The 26524-nt window shown below is 39.4% G+C and overlaps 2 protein-coding genes across 2 annotated transcripts; both read right to left on the reverse strand.

The window, feature by feature from the left end:
• Nucleotides 1-682: 682 nt before the first annotated feature.
• LOC130912531 (opsin-3-like) lies at nucleotides 683-6176 on the reverse strand. Its single transcript, XM_057830673.1, has 4 exons — nucleotides 5779-6176; nucleotides 1649-1974; nucleotides 1341-1568; nucleotides 683-1280 (listed from the first exon to the last, which is right to left on the reverse strand). Exons 1-4 carry the CDS (start codon nucleotides 6131-6133, stop codon nucleotides 1041-1043), a joined length of 1149 nt encoding a protein of 382 aa, XP_057686656.1. The 5' UTR covers nucleotides 6134-6176; the 3' UTR covers nucleotides 683-1040.
• Nucleotides 6177-14721: 8545 nt separating this feature from the next.
• On the reverse strand, nucleotides 14722-26345 carry dph3 (diphthamide biosynthesis 3). The gene is made up of 3 exons (XM_057855810.1): nucleotides 26149-26345; nucleotides 15344-15418; nucleotides 14722-15143 (listed from the first exon to the last, which is right to left on the reverse strand). Exons 1-3 carry the CDS (start codon nucleotides 26260-26262, stop codon nucleotides 15075-15077), a joined length of 258 nt encoding a protein of 85 aa, XP_057711793.1. The 5' UTR covers nucleotides 26263-26345; the 3' UTR covers nucleotides 14722-15074.
• Nucleotides 26346-26524: the final 179 nt, after the last annotated feature.

Genomic DNA, 26524 nt, shown 5'->3' on the forward strand with positions numbered 1-26524 from the left:
TTTCAGCCTTGTCTGTGTTTTCCGCCACATACAGTGGGGAGAACAAGTATTTGATACACTGTCAAATACTTGTTCTCCCCACTGTATATATTTGTGTGTGTATATAAGCCATATTTCTATAATTTGCAGCGGGTCAATAAAAACTGGGCAGCGGCCTGTAGTTTGGACACCACTACTTTATAGGATAACATTAGAAAAACTATCAATTTTCAAAAGTTCAGTCCATTAGTAGAACAAATGATTTTTTTCACGTTTGCCTTACTCTGCACTATCACATTCACAATCATGACACACAAGTGGGATGACTAGCTTACTATTTTTTTTTTTTACAACTGCATGCCATTCCTGCGAACTGGCAGAACAACTGCGTCTAACGCATCTAGCGCTTGCTTTACTAGCAAGTACTATTAGCGTGCAAATGTCAACGAATAAAGAGTGCAATTTGTAGACTTGTTACCCTAGTCATTTTATTAGTCCGCAGAAATCTATATAGTGGTGAGGAAAAAATTCCTAGTAAGATACACTCATTCTACAAGTGTGATAAATTGTCTTACCAACAAGGAAAAGCACATAGTACATGGATGCCATGTTGGATGGCAAATAAATGCCCAAACGGCTTTCCATAGATATGCACTATTTGCTCATGGAGTAGCTCCATTGGCATCTTGATTCACTGCTTTACTTTATGTGTAAATAAATGGGCCATGCATCAACATTATTGAAATGTTGTCACTGATAATGTTGTGATTCATTCGCCTGAACTTCTGTGCGAGCAGCGGCAGTTCTGTTTCATCTGGATGATGGCGTAAACGCGGGCGCAATTCATTGGGGGGACTGAGTGTTCATTTCAGGATTAAACGTTAAAAAAGACCTTTATTTCACTTTCAACAACCAAATCAGGTTGACTTCACAAGAAAAGGATTGACATTTGTTCAGACCCATCAATTAGTTTCCATCAATTAGTAAGTCCTTGCCTCCACTCTTGGAGCTCCAGGTGACATTTCTTAAATGTTCCTGTGATTTTTAAGTCCCGCAAGACCTCACAAAGAGATCTCAGCAAGCGACATCGCAGGTGCTTCCATTTTTTCCGAGAGGCTGGCGCTGGTGCCCTCTTTGTCACAGGCTTCGACGACTGCTTGGCCGGCATTGCCCGAATCAATGGGGCCGCTGCCCGCCGCAAGATGATTGAGATGGGCCGTGGTGGTTCTGGATGCGACGGACTGTAAGTTCTCTGTCAGCTGGTGCTGACAGTGGAAGAGGATCAGGAAGCAACGGTGGAACTGATAGGAAGAGAAAAGCAGCATGAAACAAAAGGTATGGTTTTCCTAAAGGTGCTTTACCTGCTTGTTCATCAGGATGTAGATGACAGGGTTGAAGACGGTGCTGCTCTTGGCGAGGATAGATGGCACTACACTCGCCACAGGGCTGATGAGGCCCGGCTGACCAAACGTGGCAATCATGGCCACAACGCCATACGGCATCCAGCAAAGGAGGAAGCAAACCACCGTGATGACGACCATGAACAGGATGTGGAACTCACGCCGCCTCGTCCGTCGGATTCGACCCACCTGACCACACAAGTGATGCCGCATGAACTTATACTGCAACTTGGCTGTCTCTGATTGGCTACTCAACTCCAGCCACCCACTTGTTTAACAGCATGCAGGAGGCGGCCATAGCAGTACGCCATAATAAAGATGGGGAGGCCCAGGCAGAAGACAAATAAACAAACGATATAGGAGTGAGAGCGAGATGTTGGCTCGGTCCACGTCACAGAGCAGCTGGTTCCTGCCCCCTCTAGACCGTAGCTGCTCCATCCCAGTAAAGGGGGCATAGTCCACGCCAGCGAGTAGAGCCAAGCCCCGCACACAGCTAGCAGAGGCTTCCTGTAGTCCAAGGCCTGCTTGTTGTACACTAGGAGGGTGCTGTATCGCTCATAGGATAGCAGGGCCAGAGACACCAGAGAAACAATACCTGAGAAATGGTTATGGTAAAATAAAAGTGAACATTTTTGACACAATAACAAAAGGATGTTACCAGGTGAATGCAATGTCATATACAGTTGTGTTCAAAATAATAGCAGTATGTTTAAAAAGGTCCATATCTATGGAGGCGTATCGATGCAACTCCCCTCTAAATAATTAAGTACATTAGGACCGATCCCATTTTTATGTGACAATTATCATATTATCATGATACTATCATGTAAAAATGTGTTATCATGTAAAAACATAATAGCTACGATGTAAAAACAACGTTATCACATTAAAAAAAAAAGATAATTATTGTGTAAAAACAAGATAAGTCCTTTGGACAACCGTTATCAATTTTTGGATCGCATTCCAGAAAATGAAGAAAAATCAAAATTGTGCTGCTCATAAAAATAGCATAGTCTGCATTTTTCTTTACAAATGTGAATGTTAACTAACTTAAATTATCAAGGATTAGGCATTCCTGTGACTCAGTTAAACTAATATTTCATTCTCTAACAACTTTTAGGAGAACTGCTTCACATCTGTTTTGCGTGGAGTTGACCAATTCTGGGCACCTGTGATGATTTTACAACACTCCACAATACCTCTGAAATCTTTTGATATCACACCATAGACTTCATAAATGACTAGACATGTCACTTCCTCCAGACCCTGGGCAACGCCTGTCGGTAGGGGGCTGGCCCATCCCACGCCAGCCCGGGCCCCTGGCATGGAGAGCAATTCTTAAACATACTCTGCGTTCAGATTTAGGTTGAAACAGGACAAAACTTAAGCCTACAAGCAGGCATGAGTGTCTCAAGAGTGATTTGGTCGAGGATTCAAGGTAATTATTATATTTCTCGCACCATACATGCATTTCGAAACGTGAATACAATGGGAAAAACTAGCTGCTACGGCCGCCATATTGGATTTCTCAATAACGTTATACTTTGAAATATCTACGTAACTTAAATGATAAATGCCTGTTGTTTTTTTACCTCTCACCAAGAATCTTGTAGGAAAGCCCATTATGTGTTTGTGTGTGCGCTTTAGTTCAATTGTTGCGATGCTGGCCCTTTAAGAAGTGCGAAGTTCCAATTCAATTGTGAATCTAGGTTGTTATTTTAATTTCCTGCTTTATGTGTTTGCTGATTATTGTCCATGACAAGCAATTATATGCAATATGTGAGCGGTATATTTCATTTATATTTAATGTTGATCATGTTAATTTAGTTAGATATGTTCATAGTTTATACAGCATATGTGCGTGTGTATTATATAACTGACATGTTGCATATGGTTATACTGTATTGCAGAAAACCGCACACACCACACCCATCCTCATCATTCTCTAAACCAAAAATAAATCCTGAAAAGCTTCTTTGAATCTCTGATCGGATTCACAACATCATAGCGTCACCGGCTTTATTCCACACACCCATAGAGAGATCCCAATCAGAATTAGCTCTCTTTTTCAATCTAGACTGTTTTACATTCATATCTTTAAACATTTTTTTTTAGGGATTTACACATTAATTCACAAGATTCTTCAACTTCAAAAGCTCTTTGTTCTGCTACTTCGAAATATTAATGTAAAATTAATTATAACTGTCCGTTGTTTTTTTTTGTTGCTTTTGACCAGCAATAGGCTGGCCCAGCGCCTGCACTTGCTAAAGCTCGTCGGGTTCTTCCCCGGGGACGTGCAGGCCGACCTGGACTGCGCTAAATTCGAGAAGAAAGAGGATTAGGAGGAGATCTTGGCCGAGCTTGCCAGGAAGCTAGCCGGACTCGCCGACGAACGACGGCTACCTGGCCAGGAAGGTCCAGGCCAAGCAGGAACTTGCCCACCAGGAAAACATGGAGATCGCCGTGGAGCGTGAGAGGTGTGACCCGCCCTCCGTGATGTTCGACGTCCTGGTCGAGCTGGTGGACAGGGGAGAGCTGGGCTGTCCTCAAGCAGCCATCTCTCCCCATGACCCATAGTGACATCGGAATTCAATAAATAAAAAGCTGTGATTGTACATAGAATTTATAATTTTTTATGAACATTTTTAATAGTTGATTCTGCATGCTTTCCTCAAGTATTACGTTTCTGATGTGAAAATTGAGTAATTTATAAGCTTTTGAAAACTTATGTATGTCAAATTTGCACTAAATTAAAAAAAAAAAAAATTAAGTTGCAATTTTGGACAAAAATTCATATGTTAAATATTGCGATTGATCCTGAAATAGAGTTGGTTGTCTCTGCATTTGGTGATTTTTGTGCATCTAGTGTAGAATCTGAGAATTTTATAACCATTTTAAGTTTTGTTATACTTATATAAAAAAAATAATTAATCGGGATTTTATAAGGGAACGACTTTGAATTTTTTTTAATGCTGCTGCTCATGGAGATTCATATATGCCTAAGGAAGTTGCCCGTTTTAGTTTGAGGTCAGTAGCAGCTTTGGTTTTGAAAATATTTGAATTTGGAAGTTTTTGAAAATAGACCCCTAATGGATCGGCCCTGCGCCCCTTGTCATGTCAGTGCCCTCCATAATTACTGGCACCCCTGGTTAAGATGTGTTTTTTAGCTTCTAATATTTTTTTTAAATTCAAATAATATGGGACCTTAATGGAAAAAAGAGAAAAATCCAACCTTCAATACAAGTGCATTTATTCAGTGGGGAAAAATCCCACATAAAGAAATAATTATTTGACATCAAATAATGTGTGTCACAAATATTAGTACCCCCGGTGTTAATACTTTGTACAACCCCCTTTTGCCAACAAAACAAGGTCTGGGGACTGAGATGGCCATGGGAGGAGCTTGATTTTGTGTCTGGTAAACCATTTCTGTGTATATTTGGCCATATGTTTAGGGTCATTGTCTTGCTGAAAGACCCAGTGACGACCCATCTTCAGCTTTCGGGCAGAGGGCAACAGATTTTGATTTAAAATGTACTGGTATTTCAAAGCATTCATGATGCCATGCACCCTAACAAGGTTCCCAGGGCCTTTGGAAGTGAAACAGCCCACAGCATCACTGACCCACCCCCATACTTCACAGTGGGTATGAGGTGCTTTTCAGCATGCGCATCTTTCGTGGAACGCCAGACCCAGTTAGAGTGTTTGGGTCCAAAAAGCTCAATCTTGGTCTCATATGACCAAAGCACACGGTCCCAGTTGAAGCCTGGGACCCAGTTGAAGCCTGGGACCATTTTTCCCCACTGAATAAGTGCACTTGTATTGAAGGTTGGATTTTTCTTTTTTTTTTTCCATTAAGGTCCCATAGTATTTGAATAAAAAGAAATTATTAGAAGCTAAAAAACACATCTTAACCAGGGGTGCCAATAATTATGGAGGGCACTGTATTCTGAATTCCATGGTCACACCATAAATTTTCTATCAGATCAGAGTCCCATCATTGATCTGAAAATAATACTTAATCTACTGTTTAACTGTCTTGATGATTTAATGAGATGTATCATTTATTTTGTGTTTATGGATTGTATGTGATGTTGTGTTAAATTGTGCTGGACAAATAAATTTGACTTGCCTTACTCTAGTATGTGCATTTTTGAATGTATTCTTTTCAAATGGGAAAAATGCATACGTTTTTGCCCCTTCTTATGTGAAAATCATAACAACGGGAGAAGAAAGATGCAAAAACTGCACAGACCCCTTTACTATGGCTACTGCAAAAAAAAATGCAAATCCAGGATCTGTGATGGTTATAGGGTGTGTTGGTGATAATGGCAAGAGAAAAAAAAAAAGTGTTTTAAAAAACGATTCCACTTTCCACAAGTCCAGAGTAGGTACTCACCGAAGCAGGAGTTGATGAAGCCGTACCACAAGCAGCCCAGCCGGCCGAAGAGCCACCGGTACCGCAGACTAGAAGCGAAGCTTAGCGTGGTACCGCACGCGCACACCAGCATGTCGCTGACGCTGATGTTGAGCAGCAGCATGTTGACAGGCGTCCTCAGGGTCTTGAACTTACAGAACAGAACCAGGACCAGCAGGTTGTTGAGGAAGCCGAACACCATGATGGAGCCTAAGAAGAGCGACACCACTCGGTGGCCGCTGCGCGACAACTGTTCCCGCGGCGCATCGCTCCACCAGTCGTGGCCGGCGGGGCCCGCGCCCGAAGACCGGTTCGAGGCCGTCGCGTCCCTAAACATGATTGGGACTTTGATTCCTGCCTGTGAGGGAGCTACGGTGCGTCACATGGCGTCCCCCGTGTGAGTTTAATAGCTTCTAATGGCTCCGTGAGTGACGCCCCCTCGTTTAAATGCTCCCGATCCTGCACGGTGTTGGTGTCAAACTCAAGGCTCGGGGACAGGATGTGGCAAATCATGTTTCACATTTCTTGGTCAAATCTGTTTCAAAATTGCAAACTCTTTACCATACCTAAATTCATATTTGGGATTCTTTCCAAACACATTGTACACACACTATAGCAGTGTTGTCCAAACTACGGCCCACGGCCCAATTTTAGTGGGCCGTAGGAAATTATAACAAAATCATTGAATATAGCGTGCACAAGAAGCATGAGATCAGCCTACATTCTGTTGCACTTCTTATCTTAAAAAGTACATAGAGCTACCCACTTAAACAGTGCCTCTCAAGGATCAAAAACTGACACGTTGAATTTTGTGTTAGACCAATACTATTTTTTGGCACCCGATACCGATTCCAACACCCGGCTGTGTGGTATCGGCCAACGCTGATGCTATACAATGTTTTTTGGAAAAAAAAAAATCAATGCCTATGCTATTTTAGCCAATAAAATGCAAGTACCCTGACTGCCTTTCTATTTTCGTGATGTACAGTGCCTTGCAAAAGTATTCGGCCCCCTTGAATCTTGCAACCTTTCGCCACATTTCAGGCTTCAAACATAAAGATATGAAATTTAATTTTTTTTGTCAAGAATCAACAACAAGCGGGACACAATCGTGAAGTGGAACAACATTTATTGGATAATTTAAACTTTTTTGACAAATAAAAAACTGAAAAGTGGGGCGTGCAATATTATTCGGCTCCTTTACTTTCAGTGCAGCGAACTCACTCCAGAAGTTCAGTGAGGATCTCTGAATGATCCAATGTTGTCCTAAATGACCGATGATGATAAATAGAATCCACCTGTGTGTAATCAAGTCTCCGTATAAATGCACCTGCTCTGTGATGGTCTCAGGGTTCTGTTTAAAGTGCAGAGAGCATTATGAAAACCAAGGAACACACCAGGCAGGTCCGAGATACTGTTGTGGAGAAGTTTAAAGCCGGATTTGGATACAAAAAGATTTCCCAAGCTTTAAACATCTCAAGGAGCACTGTGCAAGCCATCATATTGAAATGGAAGGAGCATCAGACCACTGCAAATCTACCAAGACCCGGCCGTCCTTCCAAACTTTCTTCTCAAACAAGGAGAAAACTGATCAGAGATGCAGCCAAGAGGCCCATGATCACTCTGGATGAACTGCAGAGATCTACAGCTGAGGTGGGAGAGTCTGTCCATAGGACAACAATCAGTCGTACACTGCACAAATCTGGCCTTTATGGAAGAGTGGCAAGAAGAAAGCCATTTCTCAAAGATATCCATAAAAAGTCTCGTTTAAAGTTTGCCACAAGCCACCTGGGAGACACACCAAACATATGGAAGAAGGTGCTCAGGTCAGATGAAACCAAAATTGAACTTTTTGGCCACAATGCAAAACGATATGTTTGGCGTAAAAGCAACACAGCTCATCACCCTGAACACACCATCCCCACTGTCAAACATGGTGGTGGCAGCATCATGGTTTGGGCCTGCTTTTCTTCAGCAGGGACAGGGAAGATGGTTAAAATTGACGGGAAGATGGATGCAGCCAAATACAGGAACATTCTGGAAGAAAACCTGTTGGTATCTGCACAAGACCTGGGACTGGGACGGAGATTTATCTTCCAACAGGACAATGATCCAAAACATAAAGCCAAATCTACAATGGAATGGTTCAAAAATAAACGTATCCAGGTGTTAGAATGGCCAAGTCAAAGTCCAGACCTGAATCCAATCGAGAATCTGTGGAAAGAGCTGAAGACTGCTGTTCACAAACACTCTCCATTCAACCTCACTGAGCTCGAGCTGTTTTGCAAGGAAGAATGTGCAAGAATGTCAGTCTCTCGATGTGCAAAACTGATAGAAACATACCCCAAGCGACTTGCAGCTGTAATTGGAGCAAAAGGTGGCGCTACAAAGTATTAACGCAAGGGGGCCGAATAATATTGCACGCCCCACTTTTCAGTTTTTTATTTGTTAAAAAAAGTTTAAATTATCCAATAAATTTTGTTCCACTTCATGATTGTGTCCCACTTGTTGTTGATTCTTGACAAAAAATTAAAATTTTATATCTTTATGTTTTCAAGCCTGAAATGTGGCGAAAGGTTGCAAGGTTCAAGGGGGCCGAATACTTTTGCAAGGCACTGTATGTACCGCCCATTGTTCAATGCACCTGTGTTCATTTTACCAGTGTTCATGTAAATGGTGTTATACTTGAATAGCGCTTTTCCACCTTTCAAGGTGCTCAAAGCGCTTTTCATGTGCATGGGTATAACTGACATCACAAAATGGCAATGCTTGTGACCGGTGTCCTTTTTTTTTTTTTTGGCATACAGTACTGTGCAAAAGTTTTAGGCAGGACACCTGCCTAAAACCTTTGCACAGTACTATATATTTTTATTATATTATGTATATACAGGATATACTGTATTTATATATTTTCCCCAAGTGGAAGCTTCCATGATCCTAATAAATTTAATAATTAAATATATATATATACAGTACTGTGCAAAAGTTTTAGGCAGGTGTCCTGCCTAAAACTTTTGCACAGTACTGTACCTTAATACTTTTAACCACTGCCTTTCACATGAAGGTAATTTAAAAAAGGCTTTTTCTGTCCCTTTTCTAAGTGGATACATTTTTACATTACATTTACATTTTGTCCAATATGTAGGGATGTAAAGGCTGAAGAAAGATGTTAGACAAGTTAGCATCCATTTTTAAGCGATGGTTGAACAGGCCTTCAGCATTTAAAAGTGGAGACAATGTATGAATTTTACTGATTCCTCATGAAGCTAACTGGTACAGAAGATGAATGAATGAATGAATTAATTAATGCATGCATGAAGCCTCATTTTTAGACTTTGGCATTTTCAATTTTTTAATAAATTCAAAGTTGTCTTTTCTTACTACACTTTACTTTTTGTTCTGTCAAATGTAGGAAACACATTTATTTCCGCATGAATAAAGTTGAAATACTGCCGACATTCTGGTACCATAGTATCAGAACCTTTAAATGAACTAAGTTATAATGAAACAATATTCTCAACTACCGAGTTGAGTATTATCAATTAACTTTGTATGTAACCCAAACAGTACTCCCACTCAGTGGTGATCTTGTCCATTGTTTTAACTCACTGGTAAGACTGGCAAGCGGAAGTGTCATCCAGTGAACGAAAGAAAAGATCGCAAGAAAGACTACTTCTAACTAGGGCACAAAAAAGCATACAGTAGCAGAAGGCAAGACATGGGGAAAATCACTAGTGCGATACAACCATTCTATTAGTGTCCACTAGTTGCTTTACTAGTGCGCTGAAACATCCTAGTAGAGGGAAAACATCACTCGTTACTTGTACATAAGACAACCATTCGACTATGTGCCCTCATTTTACGAGTGCACTGAAATGTTTCATTAGCGGAATGTTGTACTTCATTTAATTACAAGGCATACATATATGAAGGTCAAAAGAAAATTGTTCCTAAAATAATGATGTTAGTCACATTCTGTATCTATCACGCGTCCTCAAAATTTATGAAAGATAATGAAATGAAAAATGTAGTACAACAAACATATTTGGCGGTATTAAGCGTGAGGAAAAGCAGCATGGAAAATGAATGAATAGTTGTTGGTCTGGACACAGAAAGAGTACAAATCAACATCTACAGTATTCCGCCCCTTTGTAACACCTGGTTATTTTTACTTCCTGCCTGCAGAAACACAGCAGGGGTTGAGACACAACGACATGCAAGTGTTCAGTGCTTGGAATGCTTAAACCTTAATGAATATTAGTCAATGGCTACTGTAACTTTTTTTTCACATCACCATTACCCGTAGAACACTTAAGGTTAAATTTGTAAAACCATCACTGATGTCGGCTAGATTTTACCCTATATACAGGGTGCGAATTAAAAAAAAAAAAAAAAAAAAAAAAGTTCCCAAATTTGGATTGGTGTCACTTCTTGATTTATTTTTCCAGAATTAAAGAAACTGTAGCTATTACTGCTGTATTTTTTTTTTTTTTTTTTCAGAACATCATACATTTCATTAAAAGTAAACTAGATTCAGTTGCACATGAGCTGCAGTCTCTTTTTATTCTGGGAAAAAAAATCCAGAAAGGACATGTTTCTATATCTGGGACATGTTTTTTTTTTTTCTTCTTTTTTTTCCTTTTGATATCCCATGGAAAATAAATACATTTTCATCAATTTCTGTAACAGTACAACACTGTGTGCCAATTATTAGTAGCCTACATTGCGTTAATTTACCAATATACAATAGCCTGTCGCATTAATTTAAAAAAGCAAACCAAAAAAAATGCACAATGGGGAAGCTTCTTGAACAATTACGTAGGTAACTCAGACAGCAAGGACACAATGAAAATCACATGTCAAGAATTATAGGAGGGAAAAAAATCACCTGGCATTAGTGTTTTAGGATTAAATCCCAGTTGAATTTTCATGGACAGTTAAAGCATACCCATACTCCAGCATCTGAGGTCAGGGTTCAAATTTGGCCTAGAATGTTCTCCAATTTCCTATTATATTTCAACTTGCACATCATTGAAGACACTAAAATGTGAGTATGAATAATGAATAAGTCTTTTTGGGCCCTGTAATTGGCTGGCGACCAATCCAGAGCCCAACATCACCAGCTCGTAACCTAAAATTATGGATAAGCAATAAAGAAAATGGATGGATGAATCCACATTGGGGTTGTTATACCTGCCAGCTGCCATCAGCCAGTCTAGCATGAAAAGCACATGTTCATGTATGTGACATTTCAAACTGATTGTGGTCATGCAAGAATTCTGGTCTGGTCCATGTGGTGTCTCCCAGATATTTATATAATGTCACATGATTGCCGTGCCAGGTAACCGGAAGTGTGGTGTAACTGCATTATTGAAGCCAGAGGAAAGTAGACTCCACGACCTGGAAATCTGTTCCGATTATGCTGGCGCAACACACGTGGAAGTACTTCAGTAGATTCTTCAGGTAAACTACAGTGCCTGTAATTTACTCGAGTATTTGTTTTTCTAGCTTTTTTATAACTTCATTCCACAGTGCACACGTCTGACAGACATTTGTACTCTACTTTTACTAAGATACTGATCGATGGAGATCTTGGAGACTTATTGGAAAATAGAGGGAGCAGCGACATGAGCAATGTGAATCAGGAAGCATTATTGATGACAGCAAGTTTTGTGAAAGCCATTCCTAATTCATGTGCCGTTTCATGAGGATTGTTTCACATCGTTGGATCAACGAGTGGTTTGGCACCCCAAAACACTGACATCTGGAATTAATTAAAGCAAAAATTAAGTGTGAAAAAGATGACTAAATGATAGTTATCATTCATAAAATGAAACAGAGGACCTTTAACAAACCATTGGGAAACACCGGTTTTAACAGGGTATTCCAAAAATGTGAAAGTTCTGAGATGGCAAAAGGCAACCGACAGAAGATCAATAACAATGCCAAAATTACTCAGTGTGAGGAAACCCAGTTTTGAATGTTAAATAAACTTACTCAACACTGGGTCATGTGCTTGTCAACTATTTGAAGATTTTACACTATAACAAAACAAACAAAACCCCCGCAAATGTGAAGGTCAGTTTGGGAACCCCAGGCATCAGCTGATGTGTTTGGTCACCAGCTGAGGCCTCATCATCATCAGAATGAAAGTGTAAACATCTTTTTTTAAGGTGTTAACCTCCGCAGGCATCTGTCAGCATTGTCTTTCGTTTGACTTCTACTTATATTGGAAGCATGAAGTACTATGTTAAACCTGATCAAACAGTTGTTAGACATTAGATTGTGACATGACGGATCTTAAAAAACAAACAAACAAACCACATGAGTGAGTTTAAAAGCCCCGACCGTTACACAGGTGTTGTTGAGTTATTTTGGAGAGTTCATAAATTTGCTTGACAATTTAGCAAATTAGCTTGATATATCTGGAAGTATATATATTCAGGGGGATTTATTCTGGATATACTGTAGGTAAATTAACATAAAACTGACAAATCGATCATGCTGTCATGAACAATCATTAGAATGTGGAAATGATTCGTTTTTTTACATTTGATTTTGACTTACAGTGGGGAGAACAAGTATTTGATACACTGCCAATGGGTTTTCCCATTGACAGTGTATCAAATACTTGTTTTCCCCACTGTATGTTAAATGTACTGTAATTTTCGCACTATAAGGCGCACCTGACTATAGCTCGCCACCCACCAAAGTTGACACCAAATGAAATTTGTTCATAGGTAAGCCTCATTGGACTATAAGCTACAGCTGTCCTCTTTGTATTATGGGATATTTACACCAAAAGATATTAACCGGTAACACTTTATTTGACAACGGCATCATACGACTGTCATAAGACCAAATGAACCACCATGACTGCAAAGCCTCAAGAAGCTTCATTTGGCCATCACTACTCCCTTTGGGGAAGACAATCAACATCTGCTGCCACTTGCTTTCAACACTGTTGTTGTCCAACATGCCTCCTAGCATGCATTGCAGTGCTACGGATGTACAGTGCCCTCCATAAATATTGGCACCCCTGGTTAAGATGTGTTTTTTAGCTTCTAATATTTTTTTCAATCAAATAATATGGGACCTTAATGGAAAAAAAGAGAAAAATCCAACCTTCAATACTCCCAGTTGAAGCATGGGACCGTGTGCTTTGGTCAGATGAGACCAAGATTGAGCTTTTTGGCAACAAACACTCTAAGTGGGTCTGGCGTGCCACGAAAGATGCACATGCTGACAAGCACCTCATACCCACTGTGAAGTATGGGGGTGGTTCAGTGATGCTGTGGGGCTGTTTCGCTTCCAAAGGCCCTGGGAACCTCGTTAGGGTGCATGGCATCATGAATGCTTTGAAATACCAGGACATTTTAAATCAAAATCTGTTGCCCTCTGCCCGAAAGCTGAAGATGGGTCGTCACTGGGTCTTTCAGCATGACAGTGACCCTAAACATATGGCCAAATCTACACAGAAATGGTTCACCAAACACTAAATCAAGCTCCTCCAATGGCCATCTCAGTCCCCAGACCTTGTTTTGTTGGCAAAAGGGGGTGGTACAAAGTATTAACACCAGGGGTGCTAATAATTGTGACACACATTATTTGATGTCAAATAATTATTTCTTTATGTGGGATTTTTCCCCCACTGAAAAAATGCACTTGTACTGAAGGTTGGATTTTTCTCTTTTTTTTTTCCATATTATTTGAATTTAAAAAAAAAATTAGAAGCTAAAAAACACATCTTAACCAGGGGTGCCAATAATTATGGAGGGCACTGTATATAACAGTCAAAATTCATGTTCTGAGCTAGTTATTTCTTCAGTTACTGTTCCAGTTGTTTCATTAATTGCTAGTTGTGGTATTTGGTAACACTTTATTTTACAGTGGCGCCATAAGACTGTCATTAGAGAATCATAGTTATGACATGACAGTGTCATGAGCATTAATGAATGCTTATAACAGATGTCATTTAGTGTTATCCGGCAAATTATCTCACTTTTGAATGGATGTAAAAGTTCTGAGCTGGACAGAAATGGAGTTACGGACATCATTTGCCGGATGACACTTAATGACATCTGTCATAAGCATTCATTAATGCCCATGTAAGTGTCATGTCATAATAACGATGGTCTTATGACACCGCTGTCAAATAAAGTGTTACATATTAACCCAAATAAATCAACAAATAAGCCACACTGGAATATAAACCGCAGGATTCAAAATGTAGGAAAAAAGTAGCGGTTTATAGTCCGAAAATTACGGTATTCCGTGTACTGTATTAGGAAACGTGTGATTGATAATTAGCTTTAATTTTTGTTATTTTAAATTTTAGTTATAAAAATTAATTTGAAATCTGGATTAGAGCCTGTCATATTGGACTACATGCACCTTAGCCCTTCTGATTTAGACCAATATTTGCAAGACACTATAAATTGCTCTAGAGCAGGGGTCTCCAAACCAGTCGTCAAGGGCCAATCTGTGGGTCCTGGTTTTTATTCCTACCAATCAAGCACAGTTTAACCAATGAGATTTTTGCTAAAACAAGGAGCACCCAACTGCAATCAACTGATCACACTTGTGACACACCAGATTAGTGGAAAAGGGTCTTGTTTTGTTGGAATGAAATCCTGCAACCACTGCGGCCCTATGTTGAATAGTTTGGTGACCCCTGCTCTAGAATATGTCACGTCAGTCAAAAAAAGCACCATAAAGAATGGTGGGTGGGAGGTAAGTATAAGTCCCACTGGAGTCTGTCACATTATTTGCGGGAATTGATTTTATGAAAACTGAGACCATAAACATACATTTCCTCTTGAAATGCACATTATAACAACAACAACATAAAAGACTAAAGGCCAAATAAGTGTACAATAGGTTAGCATGACGCCTAAACAGTTATTCGGCTCCATGAAGCATAAAAAAAACATGGCGTCACATCATAGTTAATATTCACATCTTGGTCTTTTTGTTCGGATTGAAGACATTTATAAACTAAAATCATACATTTTAAACAACAGTTATATTTTAAAGAAGCCTGCGGTCAAAATGAATCATCCAATTGATGCCATGAAAACATTTTATTTCTTTGAAAAGAGCAAGATAAATATTTATTTACAAATTTCTCTTAGTGAACATGAAGTTAAAATAAGAAACCACATAAAACGGAAACATAAGTTGTTTCTGATTTTCAGATTCCTCTGGTTGTGAACGTGATTGATTACAAGCGCTCCATAACAATAATAATATAATAATATAACATGATTCATCCTGGATCAGGTGGGAACAAGCGCCACTTTGCTCTCTGATGGGGCCTCAATGATTTCACCAGACATGAAATTCTCCTGAAAGACAAAATTACAAAAATATTTTAAGGTAGCCTAATGGCAGAACACCCCCCCTCCCATAAAAAAAATAAAAAAATTTAAAAAAAATCAGTTAATCCCTATCTATTCACGTTTATTTTTGGGTGAGTTTTAAATTTCCCACTGTGGATTGTTAATGTGAACATTTGGGAAGCACGTCTCAGCCAGCCATCAATCACCTTGTCATAGATGACTTTAACAATGAGCGAGCAGCTCGGGCACGTGGCCACGTCCTCACCGTTTTCCAGCTCCTCCTACCAATACACAAAAACGACACATAACATTAAACACACTTTGCAATGGAAAGCACTTTTATGCAAAAGGCTATGACGGATTTGATCAAATAAAGTGAAGTACTTTTAATATTAGGTTATGTGGTAATAGGGGTGTGACAAAATATCGAAATGGTGATATATCGTGATACTTTGTATCCCAAAAGGTTATCGATATGCGCCTGCCAAGAATCGAGATATCATTTCAAAAAGGTGTCAATGTCTAAAAAATAAAAAGGAACCAACAAAATATCGAAATGGTGATATATCGTGTTACTTTGTACCCCAAAAGGTTATCGATATGCTCCTGTCAAGAATCGTTCGTTCATTCAAAACCAGAGCATTTACAGTCATTCGGTCTGATTTTTGAGGCATTTACAGGTCTTTTCCTGTTGAGTTTGAGTCACTGCCTATTCATTTGGGTGATTCCCAGGTCACGTCCTGTTCTGTAACTCAAAATAAACAGGAAGTGACCCATAAAATACCCCAAAATCAACAGGAAGTAACTGAAAATCAACAGGTAAATGACCTTAAATGGCCCAAAATTACCTCATTGCCTGGCATTAGCTGCCACTGATGGCCATAGACGTTCAATCCGTTTGAAGTGGGAGGGATGGCACGGTTGTAATGGATTGGATGTCTGCTAGTGATAAACTCAGTACAATTGACAGCAGAAGCTTGTTTTTCCTGTTTATTAGTTGTTTGTAGAATATCCTAGACTGATTTCATGACCAAGGTATCGATAATCGTTGTACCACCATCAGGAGTGGGAACCTCTTGGTACCTCAGATACGATATGATTTGCGATACAATGCTCACGATAACGATGATCTGATGATATGGCGATACAACGATTATTGATACATTGGTCAGGAAATCATTCTAGGATTTTCTACAAACAACTAATAAACAGAAAAACAAGTTTCTGCTGTGAATTGGAAGGAGTTTATCACTTGTAGACGTCCAATCCATTTGAACTGGGAGGATGGCAGCGAATGAACGAATGCCATCCTTCACACTTCAAACGGATTGAACATCTATGGCCGTCAGTGGCAGCCAATGCCAGGCAATGAGGTAATTTTGGGCCATTTCAGGTCATTTACCTGTTGATTTTCAGTTACTTCCTGTTGATTTTGGGGTATTTTATGGGTCACTTCCTGTTTATTTTGAGTTACAGAACAGGACGTGACCTGGGAATCACCCAAATGAATAGGCAGTGACTCAAACTCAACAGGAAAAGACCTGTAAATGCCTCAAAAATAGACCGAATGACTGTAAATGCTCTGGTTTTGAATGAACGAACGATTCTTGACAGGAGCATATCGATAACCTTTTGGGGTACAAAGTAACACGATATATCACCATTTCGATATTTTGTCACACCCCTAATCACCATATCGTCAGATCATCGTTATTGTGAGCTTTGTATTGCAAATCGTATTGTATCGTATTGTGAGGTACCAAGAGGTTCCCACTCCTATGCGGTAATATGTTTAACAAATATGATGGATTATGGTATTAGTAGAGGTGGGAATCTTTGGGCACATAACGATTCGATTACGATTCAGAGACTCCGATTCGATTATAAACCGATTATTGATGGCCCCCGCCCCCCATTAAAATTTTTTAAAAAATTTTTTATGTTTTGTATATTTGTTCCAAAATTGTTCAAAAATCCTCTCAGGCTAAATAAACCAAACTACTATTTTAGTATCAAGTTACCGGTTAAAAACTAAATAAAATACTCAAGTCCCCATTCTCTATCAGCAGCCTTAAACTACATTCAATTAATTTGATGTTGTGAATCAACCGTTAAAGTTGTTAAAATTGCGCCCGTTATTCCATAATTTCCCTCATGTCTACTTTCGACATGTTAAAGTTTTAAGACTGTTTCATCATTTAAAGACAGATTCAAGTCAAGATTTTGCCGATTTAGGGGTATTTTAGATAAAAAGTTATTAGGTTCTCTACAACATAGCCTTCTAGAGAAGTCTACTGCTTTAAGATGGCGCCTGTTTACTAGCGCGGGAAAGTTATGGAGGTAGATTTGTGTCTTTATTATTCAATCAAAAAAAAAAGTTGCTTCAATCAAACACTGTGACTTCGAAAGGGTTCGTTTGATTTGAAACATTGAAGCAAGATGGCGCCGCCGGCAGGCCGTTCCGCTGCAGTCTCGCCGCGAGCTAAACCTGAAATCTACCGAACAACCAGCGGTAAAACTATAGTAGAGGACGAACTGCTAAACTTCCTCGTCATAAAAATGAGAACTCTGGGCCATGATGATATTGTCATGTTGGCCACAAGCTATTTCAGCACGGAGTGGATCGAGTCTTCCAAGAAACTTTTGTTTGAGCTGTGCCCTTCCACCACGCAACGCTGTGTCTCACACAAAGGACCGCAAAAAGACTCGAACAATATTAAAGCCTGTCTGAGGTTACTAAACGAATATGGGGACAACATACCACGCTTTGTGTCATATCACCTGGACGAGCTACCGCCTATTGGCTACGATCACATTGACGTCTCTTCACTACTGGGACGGATACAACAGCTGAACTCGGACATGACCGGGGTGAAAAGTGCCATCGAGGCTCAAACGAGCGCTTGTGAAAAGCTGCGAGATGTGACTGTATCACTTGCCAGTCGGGTATCTGCGATTGAAGCCGTGCATAACGTTAGCCAGAATGGCTACCCACAACCGGATGCCGTTGTGGCAACAACAACGAATACCATCGACGTGCAGGAGCAAGCGGACACCGACACTTCACGTCCACAATGGTCCGAGGTGGTAAGAAGACGGCGGCAGAGACCAACAGAAACTCCCGAACTTGGAGGAGCCGCCAGACCCGAGGCTCGGACCGGTGGGGCGCCTGCCAGACGGGAGAGGAGGAAGCTGGGGATCGTCGGCACCGGTGCGTGCTCTACCATCGCGGTGGTCAAAACTAAGTTGGTGAACATCTTCGCCACTAGGTTTGACCCTGAACTTGACGCCAATACACTTAAGGATTACTTGGCTGAGAAAAAGGTTCGAGTGGTCATCTGCCGGAAGATCGCGACCGCCCAGACCAGATTCAGCTCCTTTCAGGTAACTGCGGAGTGTACGGAAGTGGCTGATATGTATGATCCGGGGCTATGGCCAGCTGGGACGTTTATACGCCGCTACTTTGAGCCTAGAAAGCCCATAGTCTCTCCAGCCGAGGATGATCGGATGCCGGGTATAGCTGCCCCAGCGCTCGTATCCGCGTAACTATGATACGGATTGTGTCCTATAATGCGCGTGGCCTGCGCGTTGGGCAAAGTGCAGCGGACAAATCGCGACGTATTGTTGTAGACAAGCTATTAGAGGAGTGTGATATTCTCTGCTTACAGGAGACATGGTTAGCCAAACAAGAACTTGATGGGCTAAATGCGCTGCATCCAAACTTCCACGGAGCTGGAGAGTCAACGACCGATCTCAGGGACAAGTTCGTGCGTGGGAGAATACCTGGGGGCGTAGCAATACTGTGGAGTTGCACACTTGACCCAGTTGTGTCAGTGTTAAGACTTGATGTTGACTGGGCGATAGCCATTGAGTTTAAAAGCACGGAGAGATCATTTATTATTATTAATATCTACACGCCTTATGAGTCATATAGCAATGTGGACGAATACTGTAACAGACTGGCGTGTATTAATGCTTTTATTGACAGATGTGGCTCAACCAGCGTGTTCTTGGTAGGGGATTATAATGCAGACATCTCTGATGGGTCTTCCAATTTTGCGAAACTTTTGCTACACTTCTGCAATGATAATAGCCTGCTTATCTCCAGCAAACTGTTATTGCCTGCAAACAGCTACACGTACATTAGTGATGTGTGGCATACTGTATCTTGGCTTGATCACTGCGTATCCACGGCAGATGCCCATGCCTCACTGATGAGTATGAAAATTTGCTACGATCTAGCTACATCTGACCATATTCCGTTATTAATGTGTGTCAAAGTGGAGAAAATACCAATGATAAGCGCAGACGAAAGCAGAGCCAGCTTTAGTAAACTTAACTGGTCAGCCCTAACAAATGAGACAATCAGCAAGTACACCTTAAAAACGGATATGTTGTTAGATTCCGTGTTATTACCAAAGCAAACTCTACTATGTTGCGATATAAACTGCAAAAACATACAGCATCGCAAAGATTTGTGCAGCTTGTATGATTTCATCGTTAAATGCCTATATGACTCTGGTAAAACTTTACATAATAACAATAATGGGCAAATTCCTCATGCCAAGCCTGGATGGAATTCTTATGTGGTTGAACTTCACTCAGCAGCTAGGCAAGCCTTTAAAGAATGGGCGGCATCTGGCAGAATTAGATGTGGGCCTCTTTTTGAGAATAAAAAGCGCACAAATGCAAGGTTTAAGCTTGCTGTACGTTTTATTAGTAGGAATGAGGCCAGTATGAGGGCAGACTCCCTTGCTGGCAAACTTAGTAATCATAGATACTGTGACTTTTGGAAAGAGGTGAAAATATTGAATAAGTGTAAAGCTCCCTTACCTTTTAACATTAACGGAGTATGTGGCTCGAATAACATTGCGGAATTATGGAGACAGCACTACTATGAGCTGTTTAACTGTATTAAGAGTGATATATACATACCGGATAATGTTGACCTCAGTGAGATTTTAGTGATAACCCCGGATGAAATCCACAAAGCTATTACTGAACTAGAAAACAATAAGGCTGGTGGTGCCGATTGTATTACAGCTGAGCATTTAAAACATGCCAGTCAGAAAATAATCCCTCTTCTTGCCTTGTGTTTTTACGGGTTTTTTAAGCATGGCATCTTACCTGACTCTATGATGGCAGTACAACTCGTGCCTATCTTAAAAGACAAGGCTGGTAAAATCAATAGTAAAGATAATTACAGACCTATTGCCCTGGCCAGTGTGCTCTCTAAAGTTCTAGAGTCAATCATACTGGGCAGAATTGTTTCATTTATTTCGACAAGCGACAATCAGTTCGGGTTTAAAAGGAAACATGGAACCGACATGTGTATATTTGCTCTGAAGGAGCTATTATTTAAATATCGAAGCCTAAACTCAACAATGTTTTTATGCTTCATTGACTCATCGAAAGCCTTTGACCGGATCAATCACAGCAAACTTTTTCTTATGTTAGCAAAAAGAGGGGTGCCCAAATACATAATCCGTATTCTGGCCTTCTGGTATGCAAATCAACTTGTTCGCATAAAATGGGGTGGCTCGGTCTCTGCTTGCTTTAAAGTAGGTAATGGTGTAAGACAGGGAGGAATTCTCTCTCCATATTTGTTCAATGTTTTCATGGACGACTTATCCAGCCGACTCAATAAGTGTAATACGGGAGGTGTTGTAGGAGACACTGTCATTAACCATCTTATGTACGCAGATGATGTGGTGGTGCTCTCCCCATGCAGTGCTGGCTTGCAGGAGTTACTCTCGATATGTTCCGAATTTGGTGATCATTTTGACATCAAATATAACGCAGAGAAAAGTAATATCATGATTGTCCGTTCTAAAGAAGATAGGGCGGCTATATTCCCTCAGTTCTTTCTTGGCAAAATAGCTATGAATATTTGCAATGAAGCCAAATACCTCGGCCACTTCATATCTGAAGACTTGTCGGATGACAGGGATATTCATCGTCAATGTTGTAAACTTTATGCACAGGCAAATATGCTCAAAAGAAGATTTTCTATGTGCTCCCCCCACATTAAGACCTCGCTGTTTAAGGCATACTGCACACCATTTTACACAGCTCACCTGTGGTCAAGGTACACAGCTAAATCCATGCAGAGGCTAAATGTAGCCTACAATGATGCCCTGAGGCTGTTACTGCGTGTGCCTAGATGGTACAGCGCCAGTCAATTATTTGTTAGCTCTGGATTACCCACATTTAAAGCGCTTTTAAGAAAATTGATGTACAGCTTCATGTGTCGGCTAAATGAGTCTGGAAATAATATTATAATGAATTTAACAGACCCTACAATGAGCTTTAGATTTAGTTCGAGCCTGTGGTGCCATTGGCACAAAAGCCTGTTTGTTGTGCACTGATTGCCAGTGCTTCCTCGTTGTTCTGTTTTTTTTTTTCCTTTCAAGTCACTTTATTATTATGTCTCCGTATGTACGGTATTCTTTTTTTTTTCTTTGTTGGTGTGTGTGTGCTATGGACCCACTGTGAGATTCCGGAATAAAGATAATATATAAACAAAAAGTTGCTTCAATCAAAATATACATTTTCAATCGAAGAAAACGTCACTTCAATTAAAAAAAAAAAGTGTTTGAATGCAAAACTCAAAAAAATATATTTGAAAACTATTTTTCTTTGACATTTTTTTTTTTTTTTTTTTTAAATTTAAGTCAAGTTTTTTTTGATTGAAACACCATTTTTGATTGAAGTCATGTAATTTTGCATTTGGACCACATTTTGGGTAGGACATTTGTGTCTTTATTATTCAATCAAAAAATAAGTTGCTTCAAACAAAAAAATATATATTTTGGTAAGAAAAATCACTTCAATCAAAAATTTTTAAAAATTCAATCGTAGAAAAAAAGGTTTGAATGTGAAAAAATATTTGAGACTAAGAAATTCGCATTTGAACACTTTATTTTTCATTCAAACTGTTTCCTTTGATTGAAGCAATTCTTTTTGTTTTTGAGCCGTATTAGGGGTAGGACATTTGTGTCTAAATCATTCAATCGCAATAAAAGTTGCTTTAATCAAAAAACTATGTTTAATCAAAGAAAAAAATCATTTGCAAAAATATATATTTTTTGAAAATAGATTTTTTTATTTGAAATATATATAATTTTTTATTGAAGTGTCACTTTTTTTGAAAAGCAAAAAGTTGTAAACTTATTTTTTTCAAAGTGGAAAAAGTTTTGAACACACTTTTTTTTTTTTGAAGTGGAAAAAGTTTTGAAGGCACTTTTTTTTTGATTGAATTATTTTGACACAAAGATTCAATTTCAACGCTAGTTCCGGTGTGTTTGAATGGCAGGTGATTACGCCAATGGCATAAAAGTATGAAGAAAGAATAATGGCCACCAGGGCTCCATCCAGCCATCGGAGGCTCCTGGAGTCCAAGCCGAATATAGAGCACCGGTACGGGGGTGTGACATCGGCATTTCACCGGAGTACCCGCGACGGTACGTTGCCCTGTCGTGGCACACTGGTCGGACCCCGATATCACCCCCCAGGCGCGGAGGCCGGCTGTCAAGTGGACGGCCCGCGAATGACACGACACTCATTCAAAGTTGAAGCGACGGGGCTCCCGGCATGGACGCCGACGACTTGCCGGTCGTCCACTCACTTACTGGGCAGGCTAGTGTCGGGCCACTCACCGACCACTCCTGTACCGGCGCGTCGCGGACACTCCGGTTGGAACCAATTGCCAACCGTCACGTCAGGGCAGCGGGTGAAGTTCGCCATGTTGAATCACATTAAGCAGCAGGGCACCGTACTCCGGTGAAATGCCGATGTCACACTCCCGTACCAGTGCCCTATATTCGGCTAGGACTCCAGGAGACTCCGGGATGGCTGGATGGAGCCCTGGTGGCCATTATTCTGGCTTCATACTTTTATGCCATTGGCGTAATCATCTGCCACTCAAACACACCGGAACTAGCGTTGAAGTTGAATCTTTGTGTCAAAATGATTCAATCGAAAAAAAGTGCCTTCAAAACTTTTTCCACTTCATAAAAAAAAGTGTGTTAAAAACTTTTTCCACTTTGATTAAAAAAAAAAAAAGTTTAAAACTTTTTGCTTTTCCAAAAAAGTGACACTTCAATAAAAAAAAAAAAAAAATTCAAATAAAAAGATATAGTTTCAAACAAATATATATTTTTGCAAATGATTTAAACAGTTTTTTTGATTAAAACAACTTTTATTGCGATTGAATGATTTTAGAGCTGAAACGAATACTCGAGCAACTCGAGTAACTCGAGTTTAAAAACTGATCCGAGTAATTTTATTCACCTCGAGTAATCGTTTATTTTGACAGCTCTACGCATCACGTTTTGCTCGGACTACTTTTAATGCGGGACAACGCGCTGATGTCACGTGCGTAGAGGAAGAAGCAAAAAACAAACAAACACTGCAGCCGACAACCGCTACAAACGACCCCTCTCCCACTCTCCCTCTCTCCAAGACGCCGACGTTGCTAAATACTAGCCCGCTCATGCTACGTTAGTGGCAGCTAGCGTCCAATGCTCATGCTACGTTAGTGGCAGCTAGCGTCCAATGAGTCTCATAGAGATCATTTATGTTGAACTAGATGCACAGCGACAGACTAGGCCGCGTCTGGGCAGCGTTAGAAAACAGCTGCCATCTTAAAGCAGTAGAGCGCTAAATGCTAATAAAGAGCGCTAAGCGCTAATATATAAGATTAACGTTACTGTCACTACTAGCTCACTTTACGTTAGCACTGCGGAGGGCTAGGTTTCAATTAATTAAGACCGCTTTCGATGCGTGGCTAACGTGTCTTACATACAGGCTTTAACATAACATAGCGTTGTGGAGTGATGAGGGTGTCAAATAAAAACTCAATAATGCTAACTATCAATTGTAGCTCAGTAGTCATTGCTGGATAAAACACCAAGTAGCACTAGTCCCTAATGTGCTCCAATACAGCCTGTATCATACATTTATTTTGAACAGTGCAAAACTCAAAATCCTATCAGGACTTACAGTTTAGACTAACTTAAAACTTAACTAGAACTTAAAAATGGCTTGACACAAATAGAAATTTAATTGAAAAACGTGGGAAAAAATCCTAACTTTTAAGTGATGTGTGTTATCAAGCGTAAAGGCATTTTTAGGTGTGTTTATATATATATATATACAGTATATATATATATATATATATATATATATATATATATATATATATATATTTTTTTTTTTTTTAATAAGATCTAAAGGTTTTTTGAGTGAAAGCAGTGAATTAGTCATTTTTTAAAATTCTAGTTACATCTGAGATGTTGTTGTTGGCTGTTTTCAACAATATACATCAAAAATAAAGACATTGATTGACTGAAAATGATAAAATGTCTTGTTTTCTCATGTATATCTATAATTGCTCTTCACCTAAAAATATATTTGTTTTATTCGATTACTCGATTAATCGATAGAATTTTCAGTCGATTACTCGATTACTAAAATATTCGATAGCTGCAGCCCTAAATGATTTAGACACAAATGTCCTACCCCTAATATGGCTCAAACACAAAAAGGATTGCTTCAATCAAAGAAAACAGTTTGAATGAAAATAAAGTGTTCAAATGCGAATTTCTGAGTCTCAAATATTTTTTCACATTCAAACCTTTTTTTCTACGAATGAATTTTTTTGAAATTTTTGATTGAAGTGATTTTTCTTTTGAAAATATATATTTTTTTGTTTGAAGCAACTTATTTTTTGATTGAATAATAAAGACACAAATGTCCTAGCCAAAATGTGGTCCAAACGCAAAATTACATGACTTCAATCAAAAATGGTGTTTCAATCAAAAAAAAAAAACTTGACTTAAATCAAACAAACAAAAAAAAAAAAAAAAAAAAAAAAAAAAAAAATTAAATCAAAGAAAAATAGTTTTCAAATATATTTTTTGAGTTTCAAATTTATTTTTGCATTTAAACACATTTTTTTTTATTGAAGTGACATTTTCTTCGATTGAAAATATATATTTTGATTGAAGCAACTTTTTATTTGATTGAAGCAACTTTTTTTTTTTGCTTGAATAATAAAGCCACAAATCTACCTCCATATAAAGTCTGTATTTCACATCTAGTCTAGATATATGTGATATCTACCATAGCCGTATGTTGCCGTATTTTTGTAGCAACTAGCAACTGGGCGCTGTTTGTAGCGGCTGACGGCTGCAGTCAGGTATTATTGTTTTTTTTTTTTACCTAGCGGCATTCGCTGCACATGATATTTTCTCTCGGTCCGTTCCTCATTGCGTCCCGAAGACCGCGCTGACTGTGTTTTAATTCCGCTGTTTGTGAATCGTTCTCGAATCTTCCACGGCCGAATCGTGAATAATCTAAGAATCGGAAATTTTGCACGCCTCTAGGTATTAGGTTGCAAATATCAAATACAAATTATTCATACGGCAGCTAAAGAATCTGGTGATTAAGTTGCCAAAAAGCTACATCATCAATCAAATATTTACTTGACTCACACCCTCCATACATCAAAAGAAACACAAATTGCTTACCAAAGCAATACCAGCCTCAACCCAGCTCCACCCTCTTTTCTTGAGAAGCAATATTCAACTTAGCAAGCACTCATGATTTTGTTCTCACTGAAATCCATTTGAAGTATGTAATAATTGTGTTATTTTATATGAAATATACAATTAAATATTTTAGAAATTCCCAGTTTTAACTACTAATGGAAATTCACTGAACAAGTACTGGGGAAAATAAGCAACTCAAATTGCTCTCACTATAAAAAAGTGGTTGCTATTGTATAATATGGACTCATATTTGTTTGCGAAGTATAAAACGACGTTTATTGTTATGTAACAAAGACAAAAGTTCTGTTCGATAGACTAGTTCCAGCAACACCAAGTTGCGACTAATATCCCTGATAGTAAACGGAACATTTTATCAGTTTAACCAAATATGCGATGAAAACGAGAAAAATAAACAGTTCATATAAAACAGTTCAAATACCATGTATCTGTTGGCTCACTTTGCTTATGGCGAATTTGTCTCCGCAGGGACACGGAAAGTAATACGTTTCGGTGTCCTCGTCGTACTCAAAATCTTCGATCTCAACTTCGTCGTGAAAAATCGACATTTTCATCAATAAATCCACTTAAAATTGAAGATTGTATTATCACGACCACATTCCCAAAATGCACTCGGCGCCCATTGATGATGACCCAGTTGCTGTCTCGGAAATATGACGCATTCGGTGCTGCTGTGATACGTAAATGCGCCCGCCATCTTGAATGTGTCAGGGTCGCGCCGCCAAGCTAATGCAACACGACAGACCTTCATAAGGCGAAAACCTACAAAGCTCGCGAAATTCATGTCTCTCATTGTAAAGCATATTTCCTAATTTA

The sequence above is a fragment of the Corythoichthys intestinalis genome, chromosome 2 (genome assembly GCF_030265065.1).
Source record: "Corythoichthys intestinalis isolate RoL2023-P3 chromosome 2, ASM3026506v1, whole genome shotgun sequence".
Lineage (NCBI taxonomy): Eukaryota > Metazoa > Chordata > Actinopteri > Syngnathiformes > Syngnathidae > Corythoichthys > Corythoichthys intestinalis.

Coding starts and splice junctions, on each gene's coding strand:
- dph3 (XM_057855810.1), bottom strand. CDS start 26,262: ATGAAAATGTCGATTTTTCACGACGAAGTTGAGATCGAAGATTTTGAG. Junction 15,419..26,148: donor ACAAATTCGCCATAAGCAAA/GTGAGCCAACAG, acceptor GTGTATTGGTAG/GAGGAGCTGGAAAACGGTGA. Junction 15,144..15,343: donor TTAAAGTCATCTATGACAAG/GTGATTGATGGC, acceptor TTTGTCTTTCAG/GAGAATTTCATGTCTGGTGA.
- LOC130912531 (XM_057830673.1), bottom strand. CDS start 6,133: ATGTTTAGGGACGCGACGGCCTCGAACCGGTCTTCGGGCGCGGGCCCC. Junction 1,975..5,778: donor CTTCATCAACTCCTGCTTCG/GTGAGTACCTAC, acceptor ACCATTTCTCAG/GTATTGTTTCTCTGGTGTCT. Junction 1,281..1,340: donor ACATCCTGATGAACAAGCAG/GTAAAGCACCTT, acceptor TCTTCCTATCAG/TTCCACCGTTGCTTCCTGAT.